This window comes from Gigantopelta aegis, chromosome 10, assembly GCF_016097555.1.
Source record: "Gigantopelta aegis isolate Gae_Host chromosome 10, Gae_host_genome, whole genome shotgun sequence".
Lineage (NCBI taxonomy): Eukaryota > Metazoa > Mollusca > Gastropoda > Neomphalida > Peltospiridae > Gigantopelta > Gigantopelta aegis.
Genome location: NC_054708.1, coordinates 26,901,342 through 26,921,413, shown reverse-complemented (window position 1 = coordinate 26,921,413; position 20,072 = coordinate 26,901,342). Strand labels below are relative to the sequence as shown.

Sequence of the window (20,072 nt, the reverse complement as noted above, 5' to 3'; positions counted from 1 at the left end):
AAATAAAAAAATATCATGATAAAATATCTCCAATCAAATTCTGTGAAGTTTAATTCACAACTAAAATGTCGATTAGACAAAAATCTATGTAGCAATCCAGTTTTGTTACAATAATTTCTATTACAAATTTTTCATCAATCTGACTTAATGCTAAGCATTTGAAACTGGAATCTGATACGAGGCTAATAAACTGTTACAAGGTACAATAATTAAGTATTGTTCATATCCTATCAGTTTTAAGGCCCATAAAACTACCAATGCAGCCCTTGCAATTCAGAAAATTGCCAAAAAAACCCACCCCGAAACATGCTATGGAAAACCTGAATACTGATGGCTGCAACATTATAAAAACTTTGTTTCACATTCCTAACCCTAAACATTTAGGTATAAAAAGAACCCAAACCATTACATATTCCATGTGTCTGACATTTTGTAATATCATGTATACTGTAGAAGCAAATGAATAACATATTATTTTACATGTTTAATCAATAGATATTTAACAATACCCATCAACGAATGTGTACTTTCAACCATAAGACATTTAGGATATATTTTGAAAATCGACCACCTAAAATTATACCCTTAATAGTAGCGATATGGGGTATTATCAGCATGTCAATAATTCAATTGGTTTAATCAATAGATATTTATAAATACCCATCAATGAATGTTTACTTTTAACCATAAGACATTTAGGATATATTTTGAAAATCGACCACCTAAAATTATACCCTTAAAAGTAGAGATATGGGGTATTATCAGCATGTCAATAATTCAATTGGTTTAATCAATAGATATTTATAAATACCCATCAATGAATGTTGACTTTTAACCATAAGACATTTAGGATATATTTTGAAAATCGACCACCTAAAATTATACCCTTAAAAGTAGAGATATGGGGTATTATCAGCATGTCAATAATTCAATTGGTTTAATCAATAGATATTTATAAATACCCATCAATGAATGTTTACTTTTAACCATAAGACATTTAGGATATATTTTGAAAATCGACCACCTAAAATTATACCCTTAAAAGTAGAGATATGGGGTATTATCAGCATGTCAATAATTCAATTGGTTTAATCAATAGATATTTATAAATACCCATCAATGAATGTTTACTTTTAACCATAAGACATTTAGGATATATTTTGAAAATCGACCACCTAAAATTATACCCTTAATAGTAGCGATATGGGGTATTATCAGCATGTCAATAATTCAATTGGTTTAATCAATAGATATTTATAAATACCCATCAATGAATGTTTACTTTTAACCATAAGACATTTAGGATATATTTTGAAAATCGACCACCTAAAATTATACCCTTAATAGTAGCGATATGGGGTATTATCAGCATGTCAATAATTCAATTGGTTTAATCAATAGATATTTATAAATACCCATCAATGAATGTTTACTTTTAACCATAAGACATTTAGGATATATTTTGAAAATCGACCACCTAAAATTATACCCTTAATAGTAGCGATATGGGGTATTATCAGCATGTCAATAATTCAATTGGTTTAATCAATAGATATTTATAAATACCCATCAATGAATGTTTACTTTTAACCATAAGACATTTAGGATATATTTTGAAAATCGACCACCTAAAATTATACCCTTAATAGTAGCGATATGGGGTATTATCAGCATGTCAATAATTCAATTGGTTTAATCAATAGATATTTATAAATACCCATCAATGAATGTTTACTTTTAACCATAAGACATTTAGGATATATTTTGAAAATCGACCACCTAAAATTATACCCTTAATAGTAGCAATATGGGGTATTATCAGCATGTCAATAATTCAATTGGTTTAATCAATAGATATTTATAAATACCCATCAATGAATGTTTACTTTTAACCATAAGACATTTAGGATATATTTTGAAAATCGACCACCTAAAATTATACCCTTAATAGTAGCGATATGGGGTATTATCAGCATGTCAATAATTCAATTGGTTTAATCAATAGATATTTATAAATACCCATCAATGAATGTTTACTTTTAACCATAAGACATTTAGGATATATTTTGAAAATCGACCACCTAAAATTATACCCTTAAAAGTAGAGATATGGGGTATTATCGGTATGTGAATAATTCATAAGTTATAACCCATATCACAATAAAAAAATTCCCTTAATACCTATCTCTACCTATGAGCCTGATAAAAACAAAAAACATACACAGAACCCGATCTGCTATACAACAGGTGTGCGTTTTCATCAAAGTTAGGCGACATCAAATGCAACGTATCGCGTAATTCTGGTTCGGTCATACGGCGGGTAATGTTCATGTTGTTTATGTTACAAATCAGTCTCCTCTGACGCTGTAGCGTGCGACTCGGGCTGGCACTGTAACAACGTGTGTCTGTAAGAAAACAAGAAGACATCACTTAAGCAACGTTTAACATTTATTTTACTACATTAATGACAAGGTTGAAAACTGAGTAACAATTTAGAAAAACTAGAAAAAACTTCAGGGGTTTTCTCTTTTCAGAATACTTCACCTGGCCTCAACACAAAGGATAGTAGTCTGGTCTGAACATACCAACAGCCAATTTTAGGCCATCCCATTGGGGAATATGCATTTGTGTTGAGGCCAGGTGAATTAGAAAAGAAATGAGCTCATCAGTATAGTGAAGTGACATTCATTAGCTAAGAGCAAGTACATACACATTTAACAAAGATAGTCTATTGGGTGACAATTAACTTTTTAAAAATGTGTATTTTTTAAATATGATATAATGTACAGTTTAAAGGCATATACACACATGTAATATATTAAATCATGAAAATGTGCAATATTTCTGAATGACCATCTTTGCCATCATGATTTTAAAATTAAGCTTAAAACCTGCTATATACTTTATGGTTCAAGCACAATGTGTTTAACTTGAAGCATTTCTGAAAATTAAGCAATTTTTTTTATTTAAAAGATGTTTAGTTTACAATAACATAGTAGTAATGGGTATTTTTGTGCTTGGAAGAACTGGATCCCATTTTGGTGATTATTTCAGCTGAAGCAGTATTACAGCACTCATAGAATTAGGTCAGATATAATTTCTGAGAAACACCTACATTTGATACAGTCGCTGTTATTAACTCATTGGAAGATTTTTGCCATCCCGTTGGCTGTTGGGATATTTGGACCAGACTAATATTCCTAGGGGAATATGCAATTTGCTGGCGGTCAGGTGAAGGAGAAAAGAAAAAAGAAAACCTAAAACATTATTTTACAATCAGACATTTATCCAGAATGGATCAGTAAATTAGTGAAATTTTAGTCTGAAAATTAGGAACTTTCTGAACCACTTGCTTTTGAGAAAGTTGTATGTTCAGTACTGCAGACTCTAACTGCTTACTATAATCAAGAATTTTCTTAGTTCTGTAAATTATTAAGCATCTGAATAAATCACATAGAAAGACATAATTTACCTGCAACAATTCCTCTACAATACTTCATAGAAGGCCCTTCTTTGTGGACAGGATATAATGGTTTCAACCTGAAACATAAAGGTACAGAATTCTTAACATAATGCAAGATATACATGTAATACATGAAATATATATTAGGTATTATATTCCCCAACATTATGATACATAGAAAATCTGAAATATATAGAAATAATCCACCATATAATGATGCATGTAAGATATCATTTTCAACACAATGCTAATGTAATAACGTAAACATGTACAGGTATAATTTCAAATGAGGCTAAAGTAATATCTGAAACAGACAAAATATAAACTATAATGAAAAACATGATGCTTCATGCCCATATAATACTGGCTATATATACTGAACTTCCCAAAATAGATGAACATGAATAAATAAAGCAAAGAAATAAATCGCACAATCAATATATTGGCACTGATTATGTTATAAAGAATATATATTTCAGTGTTCAAAATAGCAGCCTGCAAAAAGCAAAAAGCAGTTCACTTTTTTGACCCAGAAGATAAAATAGAAATTCACCTGATAACCCCCCCCCCCCAAAAAAAAATCATAGGTAACTTTTTCAAGATGTATGTACGATCATCTCATCTACAATTTCGCTCATAATTCTGTTTTATATTAATTACATAATGCTCTAAAATATATATCAGAGGTCCTAATTCTCCAAACACTGTCCCAAACCCATATTTCTTTTGGCCTGTTATTTAAAAAGAAACAGAAACAGGCCAGATTTTACTTCCTATATACAAGCCCTGTATAAATTTGCAATTTATTTCAGTCATCAAGTTGTAAATAACAAAAGAATCTAGAATTTAAGATGGCAGAAATAATTATAACAATTTGACAAACTTTATTTTAAAATGTGCAGCCAATTCAATCTGTATTAGCCGAACAAGCTACCATACAATAAGGCTAAGGGACGGTCCATAAATATCGATGTGCTTCACAATCCGAACAATGTTCGGAAGGGGGGGGGGGAGGGGGTAAAAGCCATGTTCGGATTGCTTTTCAGGTAAAACATCGGTCCATCGAAGGTCAATGTTTCGTACACATTATATCAATGTTTTTATGTTAGGATTAGGGGAGGGGGGAGGGGGTCAAACCCAATCCTAACATTGTTAGGATTATGAAAACCATTGACATTTATGGACCGTCCCTAAGGCAATGTGCCAATTATCAACTGTAGACAAATTTACTTTACTATGAATGATATTTCATAAAACTCAAATTTAAGTTATATTTAGTGATATGGTGAATGAATGACAGCTTAGACATATTGATTGCTTACCAGTAGTTACACCAGATTACTATACAGCACCAGATATATACACTGAGCGACAAAAGAAATGCAAGTAAACACAAAAACTGTGGAGACATCCCTTTAGTGTAACTTTTCATATATTATATTAATTAAAACAGAAATTCATTTCTTTTTTCAAATGACTGCTAGTCTAAGATTGAAATAACACAAATTGCAACATTTAAATCTTCTTCCATCTATTTCACATCATCGCCTAAGACAACACATTTTATTATTATTTTGCACTTTGCATTTCGTTTGTCGCTTAGTACAGAAATTGAAAGAGCAGAACAGCTGTGCACAAACATCTAACTAATAACTTGTTTAGGTGCACTAATACAACTGGTTCAAAGTTTGTTGTGGGTTTTTTAAACACACCTTTAAGTCCTACTAGTCACAACAAAATCTGTGAAACAAGTGCAACACAACATCAAGAGAAAAAAAAGAAGAGAAAACTACATCGTATCATATTGAATTTAAATTAATTTATGAGATTAATTTTAACTGTGATTTCTGCATAACAACTTTCAATCAATTATTTAATTATTATTATTATTATTAGTCTTGGTTTGAGTCCCTAGTGCTTAATTCACAAAACTCCCGTAACTTGATAATCTTACAATGCAATGCAAAAATACTTGCAAAGACAATGTGATGTTACTTTTAAACACTTTGTAACACCTTTAAATATATCCCCTACCATTCCCTGATTTACAATAGCATAATTCAATTAATTCTGCTGCCATTTCAAATATTTATTTATTTATTTAAAAAGTGCAGGTGCCAACTTTACAAAACACGGCAAACATATTGGTCAAGAACCAAACCAGACGATAAATATACAGGTCCACAGAGCAAACCAGATGATAAACATACCGTCTAACAAGCGCTTCAAATGATGCATTGTGGCTACTTGGAGCTATTATCTGATATATTTGTCTGTTTGAAAAATCAAACTATGTCTTTAAATATAAAAAATATGTGCACTATTATACCAACAATCATTAAACTGAATGCATATGATTTCTATCAACTGAAAATGAAGTTTAGAATTCCAATTCAAGTACTCAAAGTGTTTTCAGTTTATGTCCCACTTGTGAAAAATTTAAATATTCTTCTACTAGTAAAGCTCTCTTTAATAAATTAAAGAAAAATAAAATACTGCTTATAGATGTTTGCAGCTGATGTTTAAACACATTACTATGGGCAAACATTTCAACTATCTGAGCTATCAGTTTAACTTTATGTCTTACCGGGTACTTGTGGTAAATTTAAATACTTTTCTACTAGTAAGGCTCTCTTTAATAAATTTTAAAATGTTCATGAATTCATAAATTAAGAAAACAAAAATCCTGCTTATACGTTTGCAGCGGATGTTAAAACACATTACTATGGGCCAACATTTCAACTATCTGAGCTATTTGTCCAGGCGTAAGAAGTACATTTTAAAGTGTTCATTTATTAAACAAATATTCTTGCTTATATAAGCAGCTAATGCTGAAGCACAATGCTAAGGGCAAACATTTCAGCTATCTTGGCAGCAGTTCATCAAAGTAGTGGCTAATTCACACCAAAACACGGCTCAAAATTGACAGGGGACAAGCTGCAAACGATGTTCAAAATGGACAATATGTTTTCTGATAATCAGTTTCACAAGCAACTTCTATTTTCTATCTTGTTTTTTAAAAATAGTATTCCAGATATATCCAGAATTCCTAATTTTCCTAATCTTTGTTTTACATCTTCTGCACTGCTTGTAAAAGGTTACACTATTAGTCTAATTAAGAGTTTAATTCTGTGATTAATTGTTTACAGATGCTCCTCAATTTCTAGTACTAGTATTTGCTTCCAGATTGACATTCGAGAAGCAAAGATTGCTTCTCATATCACAAAGTGAATTTCAAGCCTTGCCAGTAGAACACATATTCTGGGTTAGAGCATTTGGTTGTGGAATATGAATACATCATCTATGAACCTAAAAACCCACTGACACTATCCACCAGAGCTTCTAGAATTTTTATAAAATCCACTAGCCATGGGATCAGTGATTTAAAAAATGTATTAGCCACGATTAAAAAATCACTAGGCCTACTTTACTTTAAGGTAATACAATTTTACTAAATAATAGTAATAATCACATATGTCACATAAAGAGGGAGATATAGCTCAACACCATTTACATTTGGGGGGGTTGGGGTGAGGGAAAGAAATTCATAAAGAGGGAGATATAGCTCAACACCATTTACATTTGGGGGGGTTGGGGTGAGGGAAAGAAATTCATATTTACAAAACAGACTTACATGTAACTGCAACATTTGACAAAAAATTTCACTAGCCGTCAGACATGGCAGTTGTAGTTAGTTACTAACCCAACACTGAATATCACTAGCCATGGAAGTGGGGCTACCATAATCTAGAATCCCTGCTATCCACATGATGTAACAACCCATAATGCTAGGATCAGACTCCCAACTGCCAGCAACAAGTTGGCCAACTTTTTACTGTCATGACAAAAATGACTGTCCAGCGCTCTTATGACTTCTAAGATGGCCGTTGTGTATCAGATGCAAAAAATGAATCAACATTTGTTTCTAGTCTGAGCGTGCATTGCAACTCAACACAACTCCATCATAAGTTGGGGAAACTACAATGCCACCGTCGATGTGGCCATCCTTTTGCTGCCAGTTGGTAGTCTGAGCTAGCATAACCCAGTTGGTAGTCTGAGCTAGCATAACCCAGTTCGTAGTCTGAGCTAGCATAACCCAGTTGGTAGTCTGAGCTAGCATAACCCAGTTGGTAGTCTGAGCTAGCATAACCCAGTTGGTAGTCTGAGCTAGCATAACCCAGTTGGTAGTCTGAGCTAGCATAACCCAGTTGGTAGTCTGAGCTAGCATAACCCAGTTGGTAGTCTGAGCTAGCATAACCCAGTTGGTAGTCTGAGCTAGCATAACCCAGTTGGTAGTCTGAGCTAGCATAACCCAAGGGTAATTTTGAGAAAAAGAAAAGGACTATTTGTTTAACAACACCTAAGCAGATTATTAAGTTTGGTTATTTGGAAGGAAGAAAATGATTTATTTAACGACGCAATCAACACATTTTATTTACGGTTATATAGCGTCGGACATATGGTTAAGAACCACACAGATATTGAGGGAGGAAACTCGCTGTTGCCATTTCATGGGCTACTCTTTTCGATTAGCAGCAAGGGATCTTTTATATGCATCATCCCACAGACAGGATAGTACATACCATGGCCTTTGTTACACCAGTTGTGGAGCACTGGCTGGAACGAGAAATAGCCAATAGCTTCACCAATGGGCTACGTCCCACCCCTTAGTTATTTGGTGTCTAATGTATATGGTTATTTGGTGTCTAATGTATATGGTTATTTGGTGTCTAATGTATATGGTTATTTGGTGTCTAATGTATATAGTTATTTGGTGTCTAATGTATATGGTTATTTCAACATTTAGAGAACAAGAGTGAAAACCCCAGCTGCAACAACATAGGCTAATCCAACAGCAAATACAGCAAGAAATATTTTATATGCACTTTCCCATAGACAGAACAGTACATACCATGGCCTTTGATGTATCAGTCCGACAACCAATGGCACTCTGCCACTGAACTCAAGGACTCATATTTAATGGTGGCAATGTGGCATATTGTTGCAGTGCTTGTTAGTAACTGGTCATCATATACTCAACTTCTGAAAGTTTTTGTTCTTATGAAAACACGAAACCGTTCACATTCTTCAATGTGTGCTGTTGTGTTGTGTTAAGACATTTGTTGAATACTGCCTTGTTGCCCTGCCTTCTGGTCGTAATGCCCTCAAAAAACAATTCTCCACCGGACAAATGATCTTGCCCTCTAATTTGCCAAATTCGAGGCCTGTAACTCAATCCTGCCATAAACTAATTTTGAGATGATGCACACATGCATTTCTTGCCCAATGGACAGGGTTATCCAGCTTTTGCACGGTGCTAGAAAAATCTGTCTGACCCGAGGGCTAGACAATTTCTACATACGCGTGACATCATAACTCATGCTTTACAACTATTGACATTGACGTCATAACTCATGGTTTTCAGAATTCTGTTTGCCATTTCACGTTGTATCATTGTTTTAAAAATATTTAAACAAATTAATATTTTCAACTTTATATTTATTGGTAAGTTGTTACATTTTTATGTTGTTGCATGAGGTGGACTATACCGGTATTACCCCCACGTATGATTAAATGGGTTTGTAGGTAAAATGTTTCCAAATCATTCTACAATAAACAAACCATCACTTACAAAATTAATGTTTTGTTACTGAAATTACATGAGCAAGAAAAAGAATCAATCACCATTGTGAGGTGTAGATAAGGCAATTCCAATCCTCGGGACAAAACGTTTTCGTCCCTCAGGTTGGAATTGCCTTGTCTACACCTCACAATGGTGATAGATTCTATTAGTACACCCTGTCTGTCAACCATCTGTAAAATAACTCTAAAGTAACTTACTTTCCAACTTGAAGTTTTCCTTTTATTTTCTTTGTCGGTTGGTGCTTTTGTTGAGCCAATATTTTGTTGACCTGCTGCGTGGCAAAGGCAGTCCGCTCCTTCAAGCCTTGAGAAGGTGTAGTCACTCCAACCTGCTGTGATGATGAACGAGAGAATGAAATGAAAGGACTAAACGAACAAACAAATGATCAATGAAACCACAGCATGATAAAATATATCAGCAATTGTATTGGGCGGTAACCAAAGTTGAGCTACCTTGTCAAGGCTAGCTCTGGCACTCACCAAATACGCCAATTGCAATAGGCGAATTTTATTTTAATTTATGTAATAACTGACATTTTTTAGAAAATAACTGTTGATTTCTGCAATTTTTGAAGTTTAATAAACAATTTGGCGAAATGTTTTGCTCACCCAGAGTTAGCCCTGCTTGTCATAAATATAATTTACAATTAACAAACTAAATACTCAGTATAAGCATTTACTGTTGAATATTAGTGTCTGCTCTTAAATAGAGGTCAATAAACCTGCGAGTAATATATAATCTAAGTACTCCAATGTGATAAATACAGTAGAATCTCGTTGGCTCGACCTCGGAAGGGTCAATCACACCACAACGCTTGAACCAAAAACGGAGTCCTGAGTTTTTTGTTCGTTAAACCCTTATATTAACCGATGATGGGTCGAACACGTCCAGGATCGACTATAAGCCTTTGCTCGAACTAAATTATCGGTCCCGTCTGTGTTATTAGCTATATATCCCTCGAACTGGTGATCCATCAAATATCAAATGGAAAACCACCGAAAAGGACCAACTATTGCTGCTTGCGCAGTTGGTTATTACAACCTTCAGATTAATTATTTAGGCGGAACGAGCTATAGATGAATAGGAGAATCGCAACAATAGCCATGCAATCCTTTCTTTACCATACCGGTCATGTTGTGTGTTAAGCGGCTATCAGGTCTTTCAAGTTCAGCTAGTGTTACGTTACCTGTTCGATGAACCGTGATACCAATCAAACAATTAGTGCACAAAATGGCCTCGGCGTGAAGCGTTACTCTGAACATGTCTACAAGACCAGTTTTAAATGAAACAATGGGTGAGTTACTCGGCTGTCATCACTTCAACAACCACACATTTAAATAATACCGACAAGGGCTTCTGCATCACACAATCGGAGTAATTTGTAATAAATCCTTTCACTCTAATATTTTGCTATATAACACCTTGATGAAATTTTTAAGTTTGCAGTTACCTAAATAATATGTATCTAATTCAACTTTCTGACTGATGTTACAGAAATAGCCGATGTTGACCGAGTGGTTCGGTCGAACTACCCGATGGGTTGAACACTTTCTCGAGCACTGATGGGGTTCGAGCCAACGGGATTCAACTGTATTTGTCATTTACTTAGCTACATTCGTCCCCTTCACACAGAGAGGATAGCACATACCATGGCTTTTTATACATCAATAATGGATCTTGTTAAATACTTTATGTCATTGGACATTATGTTATTATGTTTTATATATGATTATGAATATTGATTATTGTCTGATGTCCATCTTGTTTAGGAGAGCACTTATATAAGCTCTGCCTGTTGTGCAATCCTCTTGACTTTTTTCTGATTAATAAAATATTTTAAAACAAAATCATGGATCTGTTTCTTGGAACTGGAAAACTACCTCCCTACCACCCCCGATATACATGTACAAGTGAAGAGTGGTCAGTTTGTTTTTCACAAATATTGCTCACTATGTATGATTAGATACTAGACAGGGCTAGCTCTGGCATTCGCCAAATTTGCCAATTTTTAAAGCAGTTGGCGAATTTTATTTTAGTTTGAAGAAATAATTACATGTAATAATTTTTAGAAAATAACTGACAATTTCTGCAATTTTTTAAGTTTAATAGACAATTTGGTGAATTGTTTTGCTCACCCAAAGCTAGCCCTGATAGATGAGTATGATACCTGTTTGCTGGGTGTCCTGTAGACACAGTGTTTGAATGGCATCTTGACGTGGTAGTTAATCTTACTCGGATACTGTGTGCACGGCCCGCTAGTCATCTTAGTAGGTGATTGTGATTTGGAGGCTCCATGTGATAATGATGGTCTGAAAGAAAGATTGTGTCAACAATACAATAGATAGTAACTCAGTTGAGAGAAAAGGGTTGGAAGTGAGGGAGGGTGGAGGGAAGGAGAGGTAGAGAGAGAGAGAGAGAGAGAGAGAGAGAGAGAGAGAGAGAGAGAGAGAGAGAGAGAGAGAGAGAGAGAGAGAGAGAGAGAGAGAGAGAGAGAGAATGAGAGGGAAGTGAAGAGATAATGAGAGGAAGGAGGAAGAGGAGTGATGATATAGATATAGAGACACAGAGAGAGGAGAAGGGTAGAGAGAGAGACAGCAGGAAAGAAAAAGTAACACAGACAGAGAGAGAGAGAGAGAGAGAGAGAGAGAGAGAGAGAGAGAGAGACAGAGACACAGACAGAGACAGAAAGATACAGACAGACTCACCGTGACTGAAAATTATGTGTAGAGGTTGATGACTGCTTTTTACATAATTTATCAGAATTAATTAATTCCACATCAGGAAGATATTCCTCACTATACACTGGTGTTGTGTTAGTTTTCATCTCTGGAAACACAAAAAAAGCATATTAGATTATTACTCTCTTATAATCTAAATAAAATAAAATTTATCGTCAATCTGCAGTTTTGTTTCCAAAAGCATGTTTTGCATCCAAGAACACTATTTCATTATTATAAGGTTGTATTTTTTAAAAAACTCAATCAATAAAACAGACACACATATATTATTTGCATCACAATCATTAAAATGAGCGCAGCAAAGGCAAAAATATTATATTAAAATTTTAACTTTTACTTTGTACATCATCAAGCAAAGGTGGCTTCCACTCAAGAATGTACCTTTTCATTTTATTATCAAAGTGATTTTTACTGAGCTATTAATCGGTGAACACTATATATATATATATACATACACACATACAATGTGTATATAAGTGACTACAAAAATACATAATTTTAAAGTATTAAAAAGTGCAAATAAAACATATACCCATGCAATATGATTGTTTATTCTTTGGAGTTGAATCGATGGTCAAAAATGCCTCCATCTGTAATAAAAATTTAGTAAACATAACATAAAGACACCTGTAACCAGGGCTTCTAGAATTTTTATAAAATCCAATAGCCGTCGGATCACTGATTTCAAAAATTCACTAGCCCTACTTTATTTTACTAATTAATAGTAATAATGGGATATGTTACCTAAAGAGGGGGATAGAGCTTAAAAACACTAACACTTGGTGGTGGTCGTCGGGCAGGATATATATATATTTACAAAATAGACTGAACTGCAGCATTTTACTTTCTTTTTCACTAGCTGTCGGGCATGGCAGTAGTAGTTATTTACTAGCCCAACATTGAATATCACTAGCCATGGGAGTGGGGCTACCATAATCTAGAATCCCTGCCTGTAAATATACAAACATTGACTCATATCAAGACAAGATTTGAACTTTTCAGGTTGTCAAGTGCTAGGTGAATTTGAGTGTGACTACAACAGTTGGTGATTTTAATTATATGAAAAATTTATTAATGGCAGTCCAACAATAACACCATCACAATGATATTGGGGTAAAAGTATTTTTAAAAAGTAATTTAATTGAAAATTGATCAGCAACTACTATTTAATACATGTGTGTATTTATTACTGAAACTTACATAGCTCACTGTGATGTGATACTGAACAAAATCACAGCACAATCAACCAACGAACATTTAATTTTCAAAATTTTCATTATTAAATTCAAAAGCATTCATGTATGATATGTGAACAAGGTAGTGATGGGAATCGGTTGGGATTCCATCATCGATTATCAGTTATAATCGGTTGGTATCAACCGATCAACTTTCGATTACACAATTGGTTAGCAATTTATGACCATAAGAAGGCTGTGAATTATAAGGATCATGTACCTATTGACGTGTGCACCCTGCAAATGGCTAATTTTACCTTTAGTAACTATTTAATATCTATTTGTCTTTATATACACGAGGGGCGAGACGTAGCTCAGTGGTAAAGCGCTCGCTTAATGTGCAGTCAGTTTGGCATCGATCCCCGTCAGTGGACCCATTGGGCTATTTTTCGCTCCAGCCAGTGCACCACGACTGGTATGTGAAAGGCCGTGGTATGTGCTATCCTGTCTATGGGATGGTGCATATAAAAGATCCCTTGCTGCTAATCGGAATGAGTAGCCTATTGCGTGGCAGCAGCGGGTTTCTTCCCTCAATATCTGTGTTGTCCTTAACCATATAACCGTCAATAAAATGTGTTGAGTGCATCCTTAAATAAACCATTTCCTTCCTTATATACACATAAAAACAAACCCAAACCACTGTATATTGGCATCAATTTTATCATCTAAACTGGAGGCACAGTTACAGTTAACATTGTCCCACACAATCGATTATGGATTTGTATAATCGATCATCACATCGTAAGAGCCAATCCGATCAATTTTCGATTATAATCGATCATTGGAACATCACTAGAACAAGGCAGACTTACCTCAAAGAATTTCTTTGGCCTGGCTCTATTTTTGGATGAGGCGATAGTGGCAGAAGAACACCTCGTATGGTTTACAGATCTCTGTGCTCCCTGGAAACCTTTCTGCTTGATGTTCGCAAGTGCAGAGGTCATGTCCACATTAAGAGTCTGATCTGGATCAAATTCATCGGTCATATTTTCAACCTCCACTGAATGATATTCCTTGTTACTTCTTTTGGGCCGCCTAGACATGGCTTTTTATTTGAGAGCAGCAACAGAAAATCTAAACTTTTACAGTGGCTCCAGATCATTCATGCATTTGTCGATCAGAAGATAAAACTGATGTAAACTGAAATATATGAATAAAATTATGTTAAGAGCAGCAATAGAAAAATTATAAATTTTCCAGAAGAGACCAACCATTCGCTCTCGCTCGGGCAATACAAAAATCGTTTCGTAAAATCAGTACGACACACAAGCTCATTAAATAATCTCTATATATAATCTGTCAAGTTCAAAAGTTTTGATGACCAAGTAGTTTTAAATCCACACAATTTCCTACATCAGTACATGATGATAATGCCATAGATCTGTATTTTGATCAATGCCGTTTTCACTCATGACATCAAACGTACCTGGTGACTAGTACAAATGCTTACAAGAAGAAACTTGACACCCCTATCCAAATCCCAGTCAGCCAGATTTTCCTAGAAGTATTGGGATTTTTGTTGTAGAATTTATACTAGACACTAACAATTATAGTTCAAGCACCTTGTCCTAGTCATCAGACCTGTCAACCCTCCCGGATTCCGCGGGAGTCTCCCGGTATTTGATCAAGTCTCCTTTCACCTGTGCGGGAGACAGTTTCTCCTGTTAAATGACATTTTTGTGAGCATAAAAAAAAATCGATCCTCTTTTGTCAAAATAACACATGGGAAGTAACTCTACCTTTTTTTTCTCATTCGGAAAATGTCGACTACTTTCGGTTTTTGAGAATGTAACAGGCCGAATTGTCCCGACTGTTTAACCTTTGCCGAAGTGAGAATTGTGGGATAGCCTATTTATATTGTTAAAAAAGCACATGGAGTTTATAAAATGACGTGTTATTATAATGTTTGTTGTCATCGTAATGGCTACGAAGCGTTTTGCCGCTAATTCAACAGGCTGTGTATTGACATTCAGTGTTGCCATATAAAAAAACAAAACTATCCAATTTAGTTCTAATACACCTCTGAATTGTAAAATGTCTTCCCACTGGATTACATAATGCAGCTATGACGAATCTGAACTGACTGACTCAGAGTTGACAGCGATACACACGATGCATGTTAAAATCACATGTCACAGCAAGACAACGAAAAGACCAATTAACTGTATAAACATACTTGTGTCAGTTAATTTTGTATGTTTGTGCAGTAAAATGTTGGTTATAAGGGTACTCTTCAAGGAATAATTTTTGTACAATTAAAAAATGTTGTGTTTGACATTGATATAAAGTTACTCACGGAAATGGGTATAATTCCAGTATATTTCACACGATGTCCGTAATGAGGTTTTACTTATGATTAATGAAAATACAATGTTTATTGCATTATTATAATGATTTTAAATAAGTACCATGCCACCGTTCCTCATTATAGTAAAAACTGAATATTAATTTATAAGATTTATATAAATTTGTCTTTGGTACTTAGGTACACTAACCACAAAAGATAATGTAACGCAACCTGTAAGGCTGTAAGTGTAATACCGTAAATGTACTAATTAAATTTTTTATTTCTTGTTGATCTTCTTAACATTTTTGGATAAAATATTTTTATTTTTTTTAAATATGTATTAAATCTTAATAATATTTAAACTTTAAAAAAACTTTTTTTTTTTTTAAATGCCAAGATCTAAGGTTAAGAAGTATATATGACATTATATAGTATTCATATAACTTATTGTAATAATGTTTTTTTTAAATCTTGCAATTTTGGGTTAAATTGTGTGAATTTAAAAATCTCCTGCTTTTTGACAAAATCTCCTGCTTTTTCAACACACACCTCCTGCTTTCTCTTGACTAAAGGTTGACAGGTGAGTCATACACATCAGCTGTAGGGTAGGGGTTAGTGAAAGAAAAAGTCAGAGTAGTGGCCTTACACCTAGGCCTACCTATTGAACTCACTCTAGATGGGAATCTGTTAGCACCTACATATTTAACCGGACCATTACTGGGCATGAGTTCGACCCTTGCCCCCCACCCCCCTTTCAATGGTTAGGGTAGTTTTAGGTATAGGGATAGTCTTTAGGGTCTTTGAAATAGAGGGGGGTATAATATCTGCCCGGTCCCCTCCATTATTATTTTTAGTTAGGGTTGAGGGTTAGGGTTAGGGTTAGGGTTGGGATTATGGCTGGGGTTAGGGCTAGGGTTGGGGTTGGAGTTAAGGTTGGGGAAGGGGGGACCGGGCGGATATTTTTCCTAGAGGGGTACGGGTCAAACTCTTTCACATAACTGTCCATCTACAATAAACTCTCGATCATCATAGGCGGATCGGGGTGTGTGTGTGTGTGTCATGTCACTGCCCCCCCCCCCCCCCCCCACACACAAATAAATTTTCTGGATCCGCCACTGAACATAGCAACCGTTTGGCAATCCATTAGTGTCTTCTCTGGCCTTATGTCACACACACAAAAAACCAACATCACAGGATACCGTTAGTGGACACCAGAACGAAGATACTCGTCGAAACTGAGCACAGACCAAAAAAAAACACCTCTAAATTCTGAGTGACTGTGAGTCTAAAAATTAAATTAAAAGTTGTTGGAACTGTAAAACTAATTAAAAACAAACCATGTGGTGCAAATGTTCAAGTTATCACTAGAACCATTCATGTTTACACAAATAAGCTGATCGCTGGCATGCTATTTGTTCGTCAAATTCATTAGCAACCTTTATAAGCAAAACTTTGCAAAACACGTTCTTTGGGACGCCATATTGTTTACCTTTAAGCACCCTAAGAAACAGATAAATGCGCACAGAAATATAGTTCCAATGTAGGATTACTGTTTTCCATATGTTATGTTGCATATTGAGAAGAAATAACTAACAAAGTTTTATAATGTTATACTATAATGAAATATATTTATTTTTAACATTTTAATATTATGCAACACAATAATCAATACAAATAGTCTCGTTTAGAATAGATCTAGAGAGAAGGTATTTTCTAAACGAGACTAAGAAGCAACCACAAATGTATTATTACGCTTACTTGTTGTTAAGGTTCCAATGTAGCAAATCAATTCCTATTGCCAATAATGCTAACGTTTACTAATAAAACTGACATTAAAGCAGCGTAGTGACACTGTGGAATTAGCAATGCGAACACAATCATCTGTAAATGCACACACAACCATCACTGATCACTGACACTGCCCAATCATTGAGACACTTTATTGATTGATTGATTTCAACTTATTTTCGTGCTTATATCCAATTAAGGTTCAAGCACGCTGTCCTGGGCACACACCTCAGCTATCTGGGCTGTCTGTCCAGGACAGTGGGTTAGTTGTTAGTTTGTTAGTGGTTAGTGAGAGAGAAGAGGGTGTAGTGGCCTTACACCTACCCACTGAGCCCTTAAGAACTCGCTCTGGGTGGGAGCCGGTACCGGGCTGCGAACCCTGTACCGGGCTGCGAACCCTGTACCGGGCTGCGAACCCTGTACCTACCAGCCTGTAGTCCGATGGCTTAACCACTGCGCCACCGAGGCCGGTATTGAGACACTGGCGTAACCAGGGTTTTATATTGGAGGGGTCCAACCCATAATGGGGAAGGTTGAGGCAATCCACACTGTGTATGTATGTATGTATGTATGATTTTATAAAATATAATGCTGTAAAAACAAAAGGTTTGACTGGGACATGAACCCCGCGACAGCCCCCCCCCCCCCCCCCCCCCAGCTACGCCACTGCCTGGAGGTTAGTTATTGTAGCAAATATTTTTGTGTAAATCAAATACGGAAAGGAAACGGTACATATTAAACACACACACGCGCACACACACGCACGCAAACACACATACATACACAAACACACAGGCGCACACACACACGTATCCACACACACACGTGTACACACACACACACACACACACCCCACACACACGTGCAAATACTTTTTCTTAGAACGCTGTTTATGTTTTAGAAGACAAACTTCTTTTCCAAGACAAGAACAATGTTGTGACGTCATACAATTTGAATCATATTTTTAGATCTTGTCCATTCCATTTAGGGGCAGGGTCTTCCAGTTTGGAAAGGCCGGCGCAGACTAGCGTTAAAAAATGCAGCAACGTGCATTAAAAATCGCAGTCCTTCTAAAAACGCATGCCGCTCGTGTGCACCTACATGCGTCGCGTTAGCCTTTACCAGCGATAGGTCAAAGATTTCTTTGCGTATATATATATATATATTTTTTACCATCATGTGACGTGTGTAATCATGCAAAATGTACAAAATGGCAGCAAACATGGCAGCGCACATGGCAGCGTATTTGACGATAATGCGTCACCGTCGCCGTCGTCTTTCATCAGAAGCCAGGAAAACGTGGGTTAGGTCCTGGGTTGGAAGGCTTTGCTGAGCCTTATCCTGGGGCGGTTCAGGTCCCTTCACGTCAGGCCATAGGGTTTTACGTGCACATTCAGAACAAGCTCTTGTAGCGCACGCCAGGTCCCTTCCATATCGCTGTCCCTTTTAAGGGAGCTTCAGCGATGTTAGGGGATGTTCGGTGCGGGGACAAAACTAGCAGCTCCACTATCGGTGGAAAGTGGGTGGGGGACCAAATCTGGCAGATCCACTGCTAGAGGCGATTTGTGGAGACCAATGCCGGCAACTTCTCTATGTACCTGTTGGGAAGATGTCAGTGTGTTACTTTCTAATGTAGAGGATGGCAAATTGAGGCTTGGGTGTAAGCTAAAATTTTACTTCGCGTTCGATTCAAGTTTTGTTTTTGTCGTTTTTGGACAATTAATAATTAATTAATGGTAATTTTTATTCATATTTCTTTTTAAAAAGTCCTCGGGCAAGTAAATTTTGACAAAATTTTCTACCGGAACAACGATGCATTATATAATAAATAAACCATTTCATATTGTTTCCCCCCCCCCCCCCCCCCCCCACAAGAAATAGGGGCCTAGCCTATGTATATAATAGTATATATACATGCATATATAATTTAATTTATATTTTTCATTTAGTGTTGGGTGGGGGTTCTTTCTATTTTGTTTTACAACTGTAGATAAAATATTCAGTTAAAATTTAAAAAAAATTAAAGTGAAAACGTGTACATTCCATAAAATGTCACATTGAAAATAAATTACGATGCCCACCCCCCCCCCCCAAAAAAAAAAAAAAAACCACATATCAATGTAGGTTTACTGTACGAAATTAAATATACCAGTTATTTGTAATTTTTCGGCAATTTCACCCATTGCCGCAGCCTTCAAACCTCACTATACCAGGGCCGTACCCTGACCAAAATCCATGGGGGGGCACTAAATTTTATAAATAATTTTTAACATACTATAAAGATTAAACATTTCTATGCTATTACTGGAGATATATAAAAAAAAAAAAAGGACAAGATTCTCAGGGGGGGGGGGGCAGCTGTCCCCCCTGCCCCCCCGGAGGGTACGGCCCTGTATACTCAGGTGAATTAACCTGGTACAGGCACGTTCTCTCCTGGTAGAGCTCTATCAACATGTCTTCGTTTTCTTGCTCGAGTCCACATGGTGTCGGTGGATGACGCCATTTTGAAACGCTTCGACAGACGATTGGTTCATCTAACAAATCTCAACGCAACGCAGACACAGATTGGCGCACACGGTGCGTTTTCATTTGGATCCGTCAGCGTTCATCCGTTCAATATCAAATATGTTTGATTTCTGAAAATACATCGCAGCGTTAAAAAACGCAACGCAGGATAATCGCACACGTGTGTTTTTACTGCGTTCATCCGATTTTTGCCGGACTGCGATTTTTAACGCACGTCGCTGCATTTTTTATCGCTGTGTGCGCCGGCTTGAATCGTGGTCGTTTACAACCCGCTGCACAGGGAAGCAATCTAATTAAAATTAGCTCCACTATTACATGTGGATCTAAAGACAGCCAGTTGGAGCTCATGTCCACCAATCAAAACCTTACTTGCAGAATCCTGCCAGTGATT

At 36.0% G+C, this 20,072-nt stretch overlaps 1 protein-coding gene across 1 annotated transcript in view; it reads right to left on the bottom strand.

Annotated features, from left to right (window-relative positions):
• Positions 1 to 16,837, bottom strand: part of LOC121384077 — a 31,245-nt gene extending 14,408 nt beyond the window's left edge. The window contains exons 1-8 of the mRNA XM_041514299.1: positions 16,705 to 16,837; positions 13,893 to 14,220; positions 12,378 to 12,435; positions 11,813 to 11,933; positions 11,275 to 11,416; positions 9,305 to 9,438; positions 3,473 to 3,540; positions 2,222 to 2,405 (exon numbers count right to left, since the gene is read on the bottom strand). Of these exons, the coding sequence (XP_041370233.1) occupies positions 2,222 to 2,405; positions 3,473 to 3,540; positions 9,305 to 9,438; positions 11,275 to 11,416; positions 11,813 to 11,933; positions 12,378 to 12,435; positions 13,893 to 14,123 (938 nt within the window). The 5' untranslated portion in view covers positions 14,124 to 14,220; positions 16,705 to 16,837. The remainder of the gene's footprint in view (positions 1 to 2,221; positions 2,406 to 3,472; positions 3,541 to 9,304; positions 9,439 to 11,274; positions 11,417 to 11,812; positions 11,934 to 12,377; positions 12,436 to 13,892; positions 14,221 to 16,704) is intronic.
• Positions 16,838 to 20,072: the final 3,235 nt, after the last annotated feature.